We start from the raw sequence: 17,299 nt of genomic DNA, 5'->3' as shown, positions 1-17,299 counted from the left end.
CGATCAGCGATACCCGGCGGGGGGGGGGCGGTCGCTGATACGTGTCACACAAAGCGATATCGCTGGTGAGATCGCTGTTGCGTCACAAAACTTGTGACTCAGCAGCGATCTCGCTGTGTGTGACAGGGGCTTAAGTGTCTATATGCTGGGTATAATAAAAAAGAAAAAATGCCAGCTTACCCGGTTGGTTCAAAAGATAAGCTGCTATACTGTATAGGCTCTCAGCAACGGATAAATGACAGGAGCTCTTGCCAACAATAAATGCGAAAAGGAGATGAATCTGTCTGTATGGAAGCCAGGTGAACTTCCTCCTCCTTGATAATCAGTTGAATAAGCTTCAAGGAACATGTGCTGAGAATGTCCTCCCATTTTCTCTGGAATTCCTCATTGAAATGAGCTGTAGCTTCTTTCCGTAATCTTAGTCCGCGGGGAATCATCTCCTTTTCAAGATATACATTTAGAGAGTTATGATTCCACCAAGTTTTTATTTCCTTGCTCATTTTATGTTCCAGATTTTTTATAATGGTGGACAATTCATCAGGAAGTTGCACCCTGTTCACATTACTGGCTTTAAAGATCTGTGCAGATCTGTCTAGTCTATTGGCATAATCATCCACATCCAAGATTGTCTGTTCTGTATTCATGTTAAAGTTCAATCATTAAAATCTTCTGCCTAATAAGGGTAGGCACGGCAAGAAAAAACTCTCATGGAACAATAAAAAAGAAAAAATGCCAGCTTACCCGGTTGGTTTTAGGATCTTTTCCTTCTTATATCCCAGAAAAATAGCAATGTGTATTATGGCAATGATAAAGGTTTAGCCGAAACGCGTCTTGCCGTGCACTTTACAGCAGTAATTTTTCCTATCTCTGCCTATATTTATAATATGCTGCTATGGATAAATATTTTTAATCTACGTTTGAAATAAAGAAAAAGATTTTTTATGTACTTCAAACTTGGCTCGCTGGATTCATCTCCTTTTCGCATATATGCTGGGTATGTAACCTTTGAGCAGCCAGCCACTCAACCCTATTGCCGCTTGTTTGGTCAGATATGTATGCAGCCTCCGAATCTTTCAATTGTCGCTCCATCTCATCATCCTCCCTCAAGGTTACCCGCTTGATACAGTGGGGCAAAAAAGTATTTAGTCAGTCAGCAATAGTGCAAGTTCCACCACTTAAAAAGATGAGAGGCGTCTGTAATTTACATCATAGGTAGACCTCAACTATGGGAGACAAACTGAGAAAAAAAATCCAGAAAATCACATTGTCTGTTTTTTTTTCATTTTATTTGCATATTATGGTGGAAAAAAAGTATTTGGTCAGAAACAAAATTTCATCTCAATACTTTGTGATATATCCTTTGTTGGCAATGACAGAGGTCAAACGTTTTCTGTAAGTCTTCACAAGGTTGCCACACACTGTTGTTGGTATGTTGGCCCATTCCTCCATGCAGATCTCCTCTAGAGCAGTGATGTTTTTGGCTTTTCGCTTGGCAACACGGACTTTCAACTCCCTCCAAAGGTTTTCTATAGGGTTGAGATCTGGAGACTGGCTAGGCCACTCCAGGACCTTGAAATGCTTCTTACGAAGCCACTCCTTCGTTGCCCTGGCGGTGTGCTTTGGATCATTGTCATGTTGAAAGACCCAGCCACGTTTCATATTCAATGCCCTTGCTGATGGAAGGAGGTTTGCACTCAAAATCTCACGATACATGGCCCCATTCATTCTTTCATGTACCCGGATCAGTCGTCCTGGCCCCTATGCAGAGAAACAGCCCCAAAGCATGATGTTTCCACCACCATGCTTTACAGTAGGTATGGTGTTTGATGGATGCAACTCAGTATTCTTTTTCCTCCAAACACGACAAGTTGTGTTTCTACCAAACAGTTCCAGTTTGGTTTCATCAGACCATAGGACATTCTCCCAAAACTCCTCTGGATTATCCAAATGCTCTCTAGCAAACTTCAGACGGGCCCGGACATGTACAGGCTTAAGCAGTGGGACACGTCTGGCACTGCAGGATCTGAGTCCATGGTGGCGTAGTGTGTTACTTATGGTAGGCCTTGTTACATTGGTCCCAGCTCTCTGCAGTTCATTCACTAGGTCCCCCGCGTGGTTCTGGGATTTTTGCTCACCGTTCTTGTGATCATTCTGACCCCACGGGGTGGGATTTTGCGTGGAGCACCAGATCGAGGGAGATTATCAGTGGTCTTGTATGTCTTCCATTTTCTAATTATTGCTCCCACAGTTGATTTCTTCACTCCAAGCTGGTTGGCTATTGCAGATTCAGTCTTCCCAGCCTGGTGCAGGGCTACAATTTTGTTTCTGGTGTCCTTTGACAGCTCTTTGGTCTTCACCATAGTGGAGTTTGGAGTCAGACTGTTTGAGGGTGTGCACAGGTGTCTTTTTATACTGATAACAAGTTTAAACAGGTGCCATTACTACAGTTAATGATTGGAGGAAAGAGGAGACTCTTAAAGAAGAAGTTACAGGTCTGTGAGAGCCAGAAATCTTGATTGCTTGTTTCTGACCAAATACTTATTTTCCACCATAATATGCAAATAAAATGAAAAAAAAAACAGACAATGTGATTTTCTGGATTTTTTTTTCTCAGTTTGTCTCCCATAGTTGAGGTCTACCTATGATGTAAATTACAGACGCCTCTCATCTTTTTAAGTGGTGGAACTTGCACTATTGCTGACTGACTAAATACTTTTTTGCCCCACTGTATAAGAGATCGTAGAGGATAAGCAACCTCTCAGATACGCCTTAAGGGCATCCGAAAATAAATTAATGTTACAGATTTCCTGGTGGGACGAGATGAAGCAATGCAACTGATCGATCGTTCTATCGGGAGATTCCAACAACTTCAGCCAGAAAGGGTTCAGCTTCCATACCATCCCGTTATTTAGCTGCCCATATTTAAGTTTAAGAATAACCGGGCTATGGTCCGAGATCCCTCTATTACCATGCTCTATATTACCCACCCACAACACCAGACCACCGGATCCGAAAATATAATCTATACGCGACAGGGAGAGTTTAGTGGATGAGTGACAAGTATACTCTTTCGTCTCAGGGTGCGGCACCCTCCACAAATCCAACCACCCGCTGCCCTCCATGAACTGTGACATTTGAGATGTAGCCGGTGGGGGAGCCTCCCCGGTATCCCATCACTCAATCTCAGTCTATCAAGGCAATTGTTCATGACTAAATTAATATCTCCCATGCAGATGATATTGCATCCAGGTAATTCAGGGCAAAACTCATCGCCTTCTGGAGAATTAACACATTATCCAGAAGGGGATTATAAACACATATTTCCTAGAGTTAATTAGTGCATATACAAAAACAAAATGACCCTCAGGATCCTTTCTGGACTCCCACCTAGCGTCTCTATGTATCAGTAACGAAACCCCTCTCGAGTAACTAGTATGGAATGCGTGGCTAAACCATTGTACCCATGGTTTCTGTACGCACCGAGCTGTATCTCTGCTCAGGTGCGTCTCCACCAAGGCCACAATGTGAGGGCGATACTGCCTAAGCTGCGAAAATACCTTGATTTTCTTCCGGGGGGGTTTTAATACCCCTCACGTTCCAGGTCATGCATATTATTTCAGACCCCATGTTTACTCATCTGGACATGGTGAACATCATTACCTGAGTGAAATTTAGAGACACTACACAGAAGGTGAAATTGCCGCTGGCTGCGACTTCTACCTAAATAACAATTAAAACTATTATGAAAGAGAAAACAGAATAAGAACCAAACAATATAGGAGCAAAGTCCCACGCGCCTATCATATAGCAAACAAGGGGATACCATCACTGAGCCCAATGTCCGGTATTCTTGGTAAACTGGACGCCTGCAGAAACAGCCCCCATTAAACCATTAGTATAGAATTCTGGTTAGCAGTGAGTACATTAGGATTCCTTTGCAGAGGACCCTTTATGGGACAGCAGCCACTCAGCTGCTTCCACTGGATCTGTAAAAAACACGGAAGAACCCTCATCGACAACCCGAGCCGGATAGATCATTGAGTGCATGACATTCCTCTCCCTGAGCCGCTTCTTGATTTCAATGAACTGTGCCCGCTGTTTCTGAAGTTCCATAGAGAAATCCGGAAAGATCGAGATTGTGGCATTGTTGAACTTAATGGGGCTTTTTTGACCTGCCAGACGCAGAATAGCATCCCTGTCCTTGCAGTTGAGGAGACGTGCCAGGAAAGGTCTAGGTGGGGCTCCCAGAGGAAGAGGTTTTGTAGGAACCCTGTGAGCCCGTTCCACGGCAAACATTGGAGAGAATTCATTCCCCAGAGAAGCTTTGAGCCAGCCCTCCAGAAATTGCTCAGGATGCGGACCTTCCGAGCGTTCCGGCAGACCAATGACACGAATATTATTCCGTCGCATTCTATGCTCCAGGTCATTTGCTTTCTGCCTCTCCAAGTGTTCATAGAGCCTGCCACTTTTGTTAGCTTGGCCTCCATAAGTGTAAAGGTATCCTCTATCTGGAACACACTTGTCTCCACTTCCGTAATGCGCCCCCTCATGGCCTGCATATCTTGCCGAAGACGCCCCACCTCAGTGTATACATCCTCTATTTTCCCAGTCAGGGATGTCCTGGTTAAGGAGATGGCCAGATGGCCTGCATTAACTGTTCGGACGCCTGCTTGAGGGTTAATTCTTCCTGCTTGCTCCCCTCATCACCCCCAAAGGGACGGTTTTTACGCTGAGCTTGTAAGGGATAATTTCTGAGGGACCGTGCTGTATCAGGGGGATCAGATCTGGCAAACTCTTAATTTTTTAGCTGCTCCTGACCCCCTAGAGAAATTCGTGGTCAATAGCAGTATGGCACAGCAAGATTACAGGAATTTTATGCTCTGGGGTTTTCTCACTCCAAAGTGCAAACACAGCAGGGTTACTATGTTATGATTATGTCTCGGCAATAGGGGTACCGTTACACCTAGCGACTCACCAGCGATCCCGACCAGCGATATGACGCTGTCAGGATCGCTGGTGAATCGCTGGGTGGTCGCTAGTGAACTGCCACTCAGGCAGATCTCACCAGCGACATCTCTGGGGACGGGGATCGCTACTTACCTGTCAGACGCGGCGATCCTGCGTCCTCCCGCCCGGCTCCACGCGTCGCTCGTCCTCACAGCAGGAAGCGCCGCAGGAAGTGGCCGACGAGGAATGGTCCAGCAGCTTCTCGCACGATCAGCGATAACCAGCGGGGGAGCCGGTCGGAGGTAAGTATCACATGCAGCGATATCGCTAGCAATATCGCTGTAACGTCACAAAATCGGTGACTTTACAGCGATATTGCTAGCGATATCGCAGTGTGTAACGGGGGCTTAGCTCAGAGTGGAAGGGCCACGTGAAATTATGAAGATACCGCCTGGTGCTGAGTCAATAGGATGTCTTATGGCAAGGGGGACTCACAGCGCCCGCAGAGACAGCAGCAGTGGGGGGGGGGGTCCAGAGGCCCTCACAGTAATGGCGCCAGCAGGTAAAGTGATTTGGCAGCGGCGGGAATGTGGGGCCCAATCTTCCAGGGCAATCACCGCGTGCCCCCTCAAGTCCTCAATATGTATGTTCACTGCCTGGGTAGCGCTGCAGCAGCAGGGACTGACGCCGCAGCTCTCACTGACAGAGCGCGCATCTAAGATGGCAGCCGCCTCGTGTAGGCCCCGCCGCCCGTCCTGACCTCCTCAGCCGTCAGCTCACCAGAGCCGGTTTGCGTCCTCCCGTGGGGGTCCAGGGGCGTCCCAGTGTCCAGGGGGATCCCGAAATTGCCAGGTATGCCGCGATAATTAGGGGTATCTGTAGGATAGAGACCGGATTCTTGGGAGCTCTCCCAATGTGCGTCCTCTCTCCTCAGATACATAGCCACGCCCCCAGCCATTCATTTTCTGACCTGCAGAAATCTCCTCCGCTGAAGGATGACCGGCTGGCTGCAATCACCGGATAAACATCTGGAAGTCACACAGATTATTTGTGATGAGGATATAGCACTGCCAGGACAATCACACACCTTTCTTATCTTTATGGTCCTCATGGCTCCAGAACTCAGGGTGACTAACATGTGGGGCATAAATTAAACTGCCAGCAATAGAGATTAATGAGGAAAGGGTCAAATGGGCTGAAATATCCTCTGTCCCGCTGGATACATGAGCCAAGCCGTCATCTGGCAAGGAGATGTGCTGCTCACATTGCCCAAGACTTATGAAATGCCAAAAGCAAATAATAAAATAGGAGATGATTGCATCGAAACCAGCATAATCTCCGGTCGGTGTAGAGACTCCCATATATTTGGCTCATTACAACATTTTATGGTCTTTACCAGAATAACAGGATATAATGATACTGTGACAAAACTGTGACCACTATCCGGGCCAGATACAAGAGCAGTTCTGGCAAAATACCTCCCCACGTGATGATCATCTAGAAGATCGAAGCCAACAACTCCTGCCTGGAAGTGATCTCCCAAAAAATCTGCCCAGGACCCATTGGATCCTGTATATTAAAAAAATAGCTGCTTATTTGTTCTTGGTTTTAATAAAGCATGGTAATATCTTATCAGCATCTTCGAATCAAGTGTATCCTGACACCAGTGGGGGGTCAGCGCCCGGGAAAAAGCAAGTATTCTGCACCCCCTAACCTGTGCACTGCCAGCACTCACCAAGTCCAATATTCATCCCATAATCCCCCAAACCACATTTATTGCAGGTTAAGAAAACAATGATGTAATTATATTGTCTTTTTTCTATTTGCTGAAATCCAACATAAAATGTTAAAAACCCCTTCACCCCCGAGCCTGTTTTTACCTTCCTGACCGAGCCAAATTTTACAATTCTGACCTGTGTCACTTTATGTGGTAATAACTCTGGAATGCTTCAACGTATCCCACTGATTCTGAGATTGACATTTTACTTCATGATAGTGGTAACATTTGTTCGATATGACTTGCGTTTATTTGTGAAAATATCAGAAATGTGGCAACAATTTGAAATTTTGCCATTTTCAAACTTCCAATTTTTATGCCCTTAAATCAGAGAGTCGCGTCACACAAAATAAATAAATAACATTTCCCACAAGGTTACTTGACATCAGCAAAATTTTGGAAATCTAACTTCCTAACAAATAAAAATTATAAGGGTTACAAGTTGACCAGTGATTTCTCATCTTTCCAACAAAACTTACAAAACCATTTTTTTAGGGACCACCTCACATTTGAAGTGAGTTTGAGGGGCCTATATGGCAGAAAATACCCAAAAGTGACACCATTCTAAAAACTGCACCTCTCAAGGTGCACAAAACCACATTCAAGAAGATTAATAATCGTTCAGGTGATTCACAGGAATTAATGGAATGTGGAAGGAAAAAATGAACATTTAACTTTTTTTTCCACAAACATTTTACTTTAGACTCAATTTATTTTCTCAAGGGTAACAGGAAAAAAAATGGACCCTGAAATTTGTTGTGCAATTTCCTCTGAGTACACCGAGATCCCATATGTGGGGGAAACCACTGTTTGGGCGCACAGCAGGGCTCGGAAGGGAAGGAGCGACATTTGACATTTTAAATGTAAAATTTGCTGAAATAATTAGCGGATGGCATGTCGCATTTGGAGGGCCCCTGATGTGCTTAAACAGTGTAAACACCCCACAAGTGACCCCATTTTGGAAATTAGACCCCCCTCAAGCATTTTCTCTAGATGTGTGGTGAGCACCTTGAACCCCCAGGTGCTTCGCAGAAGTTTAGAACTTTCAGCCATAAAAATAAAAAAAATAAATAAAATGCTCTGAAGACCCATCTACACGAATAAATTTAGAAATTATCCAAATCAAAAAATAAAAAATAAGTGTATGATGCCAGACAGATGCTGTTCCCAGAAAACAGGAAAAAAAACCAAACACATTTTTATTTTTTTTATTTTGTTAATTTCTAAATTTATTCTTGTTTATAGGTGTTCAGGGCGTTTTGCAGTTTATATCTTTATTCATAATCTGTGTATGTCTTTTTTAGTATGTTGTGTATGTCATTTTGCATGAAGGGCCACAGTCTCAGGATTGTGTAGGAGTACGATTAGTTACTAGTTATTAGTCATGTTTGTGCTATATTTTTCTCTATGGTTTGAATAACTGGTTGCAAAAAATAAGCAGTTTGATAAATGATAATGATAATGATTTATTTTTAACACCAAATGTCATCATTGTCACTTTTTGCACTTTCTTCTCAATGTTTTTCACTTGGCACTCAGCACTTTATTTTATCATTATTTAACATCGTTCATCATTGCTATTATACTTTATTATTCATTTTTTGTCATCTTTTCACCATCTGACTTCTCACTTTACATTTATATGGCTTATTATTCACTTAAGCTTCATACTCACTACTCAATCACTTTATCATGTATTCATTATCCATTAATCAACACACATCATGTCTTCAATGTTGTCTGACATTACCTTTTTCACCTATTTATAGATTTTCCAACTCTACATTATCTTCTCATCAATACTAACATGTTTTATGTCCTGAAAGCAGCTCACATAATCAACCATTCTTATGCACCGATTTATATATATTTTCATATATCAAGCATTTCATTACATTCTCATTTATTTAATTGTATGTCTTTATTTAACTCATACATCACAATATATTTTGCACCATTTATTCCTTGTATTCTATAGCTATGTCCAAACTGTATGCTTCTACATCTTAGTGATAAATCTTTCACTGCAATCTGGCGTTTTAGCGGTTTCACCGTTTGCCCTTCTCATATGTATTTCTCTACCGTCTGTTCCCTTTCTAAAGATGGCTGCAGGAACATCGAGCTCCGCTCTGAGCGTGTCCCTTCTCTTTTCCGGCGTTGGTTGCCGGGTTTGTGCGCTGCAGACTGTGAGCAATGTTGCACTCTGTGACGTATTTCCGGGTTTCCGATGTTAGCGGACATGTGTGCGAGTATCTGCCCTATATATGCACCTTCACACCATGTCCACCTCACTCCCTGACAAAGCGATAGCGAAACTAGTGTTGGAGTGCTGTGAGGGGCAGTGGTGTGTCACTTTGGTTGGTAATGCTATATTATCATGTACGCTTTTTATTGGATTTTCATCTAGGCTTAATCTGCTGTACATCTAGCTTAATGTTTATGATCGCACTATGCACCTACTCCAGCTATTAATGCAAACTTCTACTTCAACTATGCATTCATTGCATTGCTTTATGTATTCACTCTGCATGTTGTATATCTGAGCCTTCTATTTGCCATGTTTATTTATTTACTCATTTACATAGCGCCATTAATTTCACAGCGCTTTAGACATGTATTTTTCATATCAATATTAAGGCAACACAGGCATTTAAATCTCTCAATTATTGCACTCTGCACTTTCTAATACGAACTGAAGTATTCAGTCATCTAAACTGGTAATTATTAATATACAGCAGTTTTTGTAAATGTGCTTTCTGCCATTAATGTCCTAGTTTCTTTACAAATTTACCAATTCATTTGACACATCCTGCCCCCTTCATACATTCATTGTTTTATATTTTGTTTTTTATTTCCCCCTGTTTTGTGTAATCATGTTTTATCATCTATTTATTTTGTAATCATGTCTTATTATTCATGAATAAAAGCATTATAATGTACACGCTCTTTCCTTGAATACATTCTTTTGGTTAGTGTATTATAGTTATGGTATCCATTTTACGGTCAAATATTTCTTATTTATGGTATTTTCTTTTCCATGTAGGTTTTTGTTTTTTGTTTACTCTGGACTCCATCTGGCCCCTGTTCAGAGTTGTTCTTCTCTTCACAAGTACACAAAACTGTGGCAGACAGCGCTTTTATGCACGTCTAAAAAGATGGACATCGCCAGATCATAGGTCAGACAGTGTCCACAGTGCCTACATCTGCCTCATTATAGGGAATCTTCCGCCAGAGGTTCCGTCTGAATCACATATTTCATAGATTTACACGAAAACGCCGATGTATGCGCTCAGTAGAGTGCAGGATAAATGTGCACTGAGCCTTACTGCGAACTTTGGGAGGCAAAATGAACAAATCAACAACAGGTGAAGAATTGGTTTTATTTATTTTTTACGCCGTTCCTTATGCAGAATAAGTGATTAGATTACTTTATTCTTCGGGTTGAGCGATTACAGTGATGCAAGATTTAGAGCATATGTTTGGCTGCTGTCACACACTAAAAGACATTTTATTGCGCATCCTCATATTTAGATGGCTATAATGTTTCCATATTTCTGTCGACAGTCATGTTATGGCTTGTTTTATGAGGGACGAACTGACGTTTTTATAGTTGCCCTTTTCGGGCACATGACATTTTCTGATCGCTTTCTATTCCGATTTTTGGGAGACAGAACAAAAAACAGCGAATTCAGGAATTCTTTTTCGGGGGTGATTTTTAGGTCGTCCAGTGTGTGATAAAATTAAGGCAACTTTATTCTTCAGGTGAGTACGATTACAGCAATTTCACATTTATATAGTTTTTTTTTTTTATATGTTTTAGGGTGTGTGCACACGCTGCGGATTATCCTGCAGATTTTTCCGCGCGGATTTGTCAAAAACCGCAGGTAAATCCGCAGTTTTTCTGTGGTTTAGCCTGCGGGTTTCCCCTGCGGTTTGACACCTGCCATGGAGCAGCAAATCCGCGCGTTAAATTCCGCACAGTGTGCACTGCAGATTTCTATTTCCATAGGTTATAATGGTACTGTACTCCGCAGCAGAAACTGCTGCGGATCCGCAGGACCAAAACCGCTGCGGATGCATAGCAGAATCCACAGCGTGTGCCCACATCCTTACTGCTTTTACGTAATAAAAAAATATTTTATAGAAAAAGTAATTATTTCTGTATCACTTTATTCTGAGAGCTATATCTTTTATTTTTCCTCTGATGAAGCTGTATGGCGGCTTGTTTTTTTGCGGGACAAGATGACGTTTTCAGCCATTCCATTTTTAATTATATTCGTCTTTTTGATCACGTTTCATTCCACTTTTGTTTTGGTGGTATGATGATAAAACAGGTTTTTGATTCATTTTTTATTGCTTTAACGGTGTTCACTGAAGGGGTTAACTAGTGGGACAGTTTTATAAGGTGGGCCAATCCGGACGCTGCGATACCAAATGTGTACTTGTTTTGTTTACTTTTATATAAATAAATGTATTTCTTAGATTAAATATTTTTTCTTTTTGCTCTTTATTTTGCGATTTTTAAAAAAAATATTTTTATAGTTTTTATGAAGTTTTTTTTTTTTTACTTTATTGACTTTGTCCCAGGATGGGACATCAACTTTACACTGAAAGATTGCTGATCTAATACTCTGCTATCCTTCCGCATTGCAGGGCGCGATTTGGTGTGTGGGGCATCATTCTGTATATGTTCATATTTTTACTGATTTTAGTAGCGTTCTCTTGGTGCTCTTTATCCCCTCTAATGTGACCACACAGAATTCAATTAATTATCCAGACATCTGATAATATGTTGATTGACCATTGTGTGGTTCCCTGTGGCTTGCTGACCTGCAGAGCAGAGGACAAACTATGCATATTGACTAAATCCTCAAACAATGTGAGATGAGCCCCTGCCACTTGCCCCCCCTGACCTGTGGAGGATGACCTGAAACACAAATGTGGCTATAAAGAGGAAATATCAATCCCTCTGAGGAGAGAGACTAGTAAGATCCTGTGTGAGATGCTGAGGCTATGGAAAGTACCCCAGAGACTTGGAGAAACCTGGATCGCCCTGGAAATACTGCTGGATGAGCTTATACGGAGAAGTATCTGGAGCCATATCGCTCTACATGTGGAGGATTGTGACTCATCTCCTAGGGCATTTATCCAAATACTGAACTGTATCTGTGTTCCTGGACTATTTTATCCTCTGTGGTGGATTGTTTTATGGACCTTTCGGTTTGCATGTAATAAAGGTTCTTGAGACTGTTCACTCATTTCTCGCTCTGTTGATTGTTCGATCCCGGAGTAGGACCCTGTGACACACTGCATTAGATAAACGTCTCACATGCAGGGAGGGGGCATGTCAGCTACTGCTCCGAGCATGAACTGACAGGCCACAATCCCTGGGTGACCCCGCAGCCATCTTTCGACCCGGGGGTCACCATGTAGACCATCAACACAACATGACCGCAATAGTGTTGTGCCAATGGAAGCACAGAAAGGGCTCCCTCCCTCTGCAATGTCGCTGTCACTATTGACAAAGGCATCAGAAGAGTTAAAAGCCCGCGATCGGAGTTAGAATCGATTGTGGGCATGCAGGGTGTCAGCTCTCACATAATGCCGACACCCACATTTGATCGTGGCGGCTCTCAGTGTGAGCCCGTGCGATCATCATGCTGTACATATACACGTCGCATGTCGGGAACAGTTTAAATATTCTTTTTTATGCTTTATAAAGAAAATTTTTGAGTAACTTTTTTTTTTTTTACACTTATTCCTAACCCAAATCCTAGAAAAAGTGTAAAAAAATAAAAGCATCTCCTGGAAAGAATGAAGAGGGCACCACATCATGTAGATCTTCATTCATTGGCTGCTTATGTGATTTTGGTGGCTGCTGATGCAGAGTGCAGCAATGGAGAGGAGTTTGTTATCGGCAGTTGCATGATACATACGCAAAGACCAAGAGGATAAAGCTCACTTAATTATACCGCTAATGTTTCATTTTGGTTGCTGTGTATGCATAGCCGCCAATGACAAACTTGTCTCATCTGCTGCGCCCTGCATAGGCAGAGCTGGAAGGGGCACTGATCCAAAAGAAATGTGTTGCATGCTGGCGCTGCTCACTGAATAGTGATGACGGGAAGACAAAATTTCGGAACCTCCTAAAATATTGGCCTGATAGGTGGAAAGTTGTAGATCAGTTGGTGTTCAACCTTTGGGACTCCTAACAATATTAGAGGGAACCTTGCCAGGAGATTCATGCTGCCTGAATCAACAAACCAGCAGCACTATTGCAGTCGTACATGTTTTACAAGCTGCGGCATTTCAGAGAAAACATACTTTGAAAAGTCAGCATGGGACCATGGATCTTGGGTGATTAGTCCTAGAGGCCGGGTGCCATAACATTACAGGTCTCTCCGTATGTGCAGAATTCCTAAAACACGCCATTAATCACAATGAGCAAACCTGAAAACCTTAGATGGCCTCTGGAGCTGTCCCTCGGCCAAAATTCAACCCCAAGTATAAAATAATGAGACCATTGGAAAAATAATGAATAAATAAATTATCGCTCATTAGTTCTTTCACCCACTTGTTTTCTTTCTTCCTCTTCATCAACGCCTGGGCGAAGTACGAGAGCCGCACGGTAATCTGTGTTATATGCTGGCGCCAGACCAGCGCGGTAAGACTCCTTCATTAAGCGATTACACACCTGAGACAAAGAATTCCAGTAAAATACTTCAGCACAGAGAACATTAAGTACCAAAAAAATCCCCTGTTAATGGGAAATAAATAATAGCATAACTCAGACAACAGTATATATCAACAAAGAGCCATATCTCCACTATTAAGTGAAAATTAGGGACCAAAGGAGTTTTAGCAAAAAAAGTTGAATTTTATTACAAAATAATTAAAAACAACAACAGAGCATCAATGCTAAAGCAGGCAGTGATAGACATGAATAATAGGTGACATCTAGAGAAAAAATCCAAGTGGAAAGAATAATAATAGAGAGCGTTACTCCCTTAAGGTACTCAAAAAAGTCGCATCAATATAATGTAAATATAGTCTAGAACGCCTTATTCATGGTCTGCCATATTTATGTAGTAGAGGTATTTCTTTGCCGAAGAATTTATTATAACAAATTCACTAAAGTGTTGGTTATCAGCTAAGGAAAGAATACAGAGTCTATATTGTATAATGTACAAACCGCCGTAAACAGTTTTCACCGCACGGGGAATAGATTTCAAAAAGGTGCACCAATCACATGGACTCGCATAAAGTGGCAAGAGTTAAAAGTAAGTATAAATAATTGCCACAATGAGAGCCGACAGAAAGGATTTTTTCCCCTACAGTAATGTTCAAAACGAACAACATAAGCAAACAATTAGTTGCTCGGCAGAGTAGACCACTTATTAAAGCAAATAAGACTGGGTGCAATTTGAAACAAAATACAAACATTTGGTGCGTGTGCTTGGCTGAGGAGCCAATGGGGCGAAGCTACCATCTGTGGGATTATGACTGAACGCCTCTAAGTCAGAATCCCCCCTAAACGTGACGATACCGCAGTGCCGAGGAGCCCATCCCGGCCAGGGATAGCCGGGGGTCCCCGAGCCCCCGGCGAGTAACGCCGCACGCCCCGTGGACCGGAGTGCGGCCGGAAGCCCCGCCGCCTCTCTCCCGGAGCGCACCGCAAGTTTCGCTGGGAACCCGGTGCTAAATCATTCGTAGACGACCTGCTTCTGTCGTCTACGAATTCCTGAGGAAGCCAAGGCGCAACGCGCGTAGAGGCGGCAGGCAGCGGCAGCACATAGTCACTTCTAATGTAAGTGTTATGGTACTCTATTGCTTATTTGTTATCCGGTCCAACTTGTATTATTAGGCTGTGTGCACACGCTGCGGAAAAGGTGCGGATTCATCCGCGCGGATTTTGTACAATCCGCAGGTGAAACCGCAGGTCAAAAGACCTGCGGTTTTACCTGCGGATTGCTCTGCGGTTTTGCCCTGCGGTTTTTCATCTCCTCAATGGAGGAGATGGCAAACCGCAGGAGAATCCGCAGAAAGAATTGACATGTCAATTCTTTCTGCGGATTGAAAACCGCAGATAATCCGCGCGGAAAATTCCGCACCGTCTGCACTGCGGTTTTTGATTCCCATAGGGAATCATTGTACTGTACACCGCAGCAAAAACTGCTGCGGGTCCGCAGCGGCCAAAACCGCTGCGGAACCGCAGCAAAATCCGCAGCGTGTGCACACAGCCTTAGGCCTTTTCCTCTGCACAGTAGAGTATAGTTTACTCTGCCCTAGGTTGGTTTTCTCTATGGGCTCACTTTCGCCAGTAGTTGCTGAGGTTACTATTTGTATTTTGTTTCAAATTGCACCCAGTCTTATTTGCTTTAATAAGTGGTCTACTCTGCCGAGCAACTAATTGTTTGCTTATGTTGTTCGTTTTGAACATTACTGTAGGGAAAAAAATCCTTTCTGTCGGCTCTCATTGTGGCAATTATTTATACTTACTTTTAACTCTTGCCACTTTATGCGAGTCCATGTGATTGGTGCACCTTTTTGAAATCTATTCCCCGTGCGGTGAAAACTGTTTACGGCGGTTTGTACATTATACAATATAGACTCTGTATTCTTTCCTTAGCTGATAACCAACACTTTAGTGAATTTGTTATAATAAATTCTTCGGCAAAGAAATACCTCTACTACATAAATATGGCAGACCATGAATAAGGCGTTCTAGACTATATTTACATTATATTGATGCGACTTTTTTGAGTACCTTAAGGGAGTAACGCTCTCTATTATTATTCTTTCCACTTGGATTTTTTCTCTAGATGTCACCTATTATTCATGTCTATCACTGCCTGCTTTAGCATTGATGCTCTGTTGTTGTTTTTAATTATTTTGTAATAAAATTCAACTTTTTTTGCTAAAACTCCTTTGGTCCCTAATTTTCACTTAATAGTGGAGATATGGCTCTTTGTTGATAAGCACAGAGAACATGCAAGATTTCCCAGACTTAGTGAAGGAGTCGCTTACGAAGATTATATACGATAACATGCATATTGGATTGCAAGTAAAAAAAAAAAAAGTAGGAAAATCCATGGTTTGCTCTACTGGTGATACACGGAGCAAAGCACGGGTTGGTCCTGTTTACAAAAGTATGACGAAAAGCTGTACCTGCACACGTCCACATTGGAAAAATTATATATTTTAGCCATTGAAATCCGTCAGTACAAAACACTGGATCCTCATGAATAGGATAAATCATTCTTAATATACATTCTTGTACGTTTGCTGGAACAATTACATTAGACTAGATGTGGCCACATGCACCATTATTGTGGGGCTTCACCTGCTGCTACAATCTTCTAATGATCCCTTTCACACTGTGCAGTTTTCAGGAATTGCTGCACTTGTCATGTATTTATCTCTACTTTGCTCAAAGTGTTTCCAATAAATCACAACAGTAACCACGAAAGAATTACAAGAGGCCAGAGTAGCTCACCGTGAGTGAATGCACCTATATCAGGTCTCTCATAAAGTAAGAGATACGCATGACATTTTATACGGAAACATAGGGTCATATATAAACTCCAGTGCAGTCATGTGCCCGGACTGTGGACTCACAGATTTTACAGATGGCATGGCATTTTCTTTCTCTAAAAGATGCCTCTGTGATTTATGAGGAAGCAGCTCCACAGGAAGGTCATGATATCCCCGCAGGGAGATCTCGTCCTCCTCGGCAATCCTGCTGCGCATCACTGGCGATCTCCGGGATACTGGATTCTGGTGAAACACAAGAAACGGTTTAATATCTCTGTACATTGCAAATTACCGCCAGACTATGACACTAATTTGATCCAAAAACGAGTGGTGTCAATTTAAGTTATGTCCTGGCGCGATTGTCACATCATTGGCGTCTCCTGAGAATAGGAATAAAGCTCAATAACAGCACTAAGCATAGACAAAATAGACAACATTGACTTAAATGGTGTAACCAGAGCTGCCATTTGTCGTAGATCCTGGATATCAATATACAGTCATGACCGAAAGTGTTGGCACCCATAAAATTCTTCCAGAAAATGAAGTATTTCTCACAGAAAATTATTGCAATTACACGTTTTGTTATACACGTTTATTTTCTGTGTGTGTACTGGACAAGACAACAGAGAATAAAAGGCAAATTAGACATAATTTCACACAAAACCCCAAAAATGGGTCAGATAAAATTGTTGGTACCCTCAACTTAATATTTAGCTGCACACCCATTGAAATAAATAACTGCAATCATTTGCTTCCTATAACCATCCACAAGAGTCTTACTCCTCTCAGCTGGAATTTTGGACCACTCTTCTGACAATCTGCTCCAGGTCTCTCGTTGCTGCCACTTGAGAAATCTCCAGCACCGTTTCCATCCATTTCTGGGTGCTCTTTGAAGTATGACACTTTCTGACACTGGGCACAATATTGCAACTCAAAATCCTTTAGTAATCTTCATCAATCTTTCATGATGCCTTGCACACAGTCAAGGCCCCCAGTGCCAAAGGCAGCAAAACAACCCCAAAACATCTGTGAACCTCCATT

The 17,299-nt window shown here is 42.3% G+C and overlaps 1 protein-coding gene across 1 annotated transcript in view; it reads right to left on the bottom strand.

Moving 5' to 3' along the window:
* Positions 1-17,299, bottom strand: part of CCDC15 (coiled-coil domain containing 15) — a 61,936-nt gene that overhangs the window by 25,684 nt on the left and 18,953 nt on the right. The window contains exons 5-6 of the mRNA XM_073584895.1: positions 16,343-16,501; positions 13,299-13,418 (exon numbers count right to left, since the gene is read on the bottom strand). Coding sequence (XP_073440996.1) covers positions 13,299-13,418; positions 16,343-16,501 — 279 coding nt within the window. The remainder of the gene's footprint in view (positions 1-13,298; positions 13,419-16,342; positions 16,502-17,299) is intronic.

The sequence above is a fragment of the Dendrobates tinctorius genome, unplaced genomic scaffold (genome assembly GCF_039654945.1).
Source record: "Dendrobates tinctorius isolate UK_male_01 unplaced genomic scaffold, ASM3965494v1 ptg000086l, whole genome shotgun sequence".
Taxonomy (NCBI): Eukaryota; Metazoa; Chordata; class Amphibia; order Anura; family Dendrobatidae; genus Dendrobates; species Dendrobates tinctorius.
This window is presented reverse-complemented; position numbering and strand designations above follow the sequence as displayed.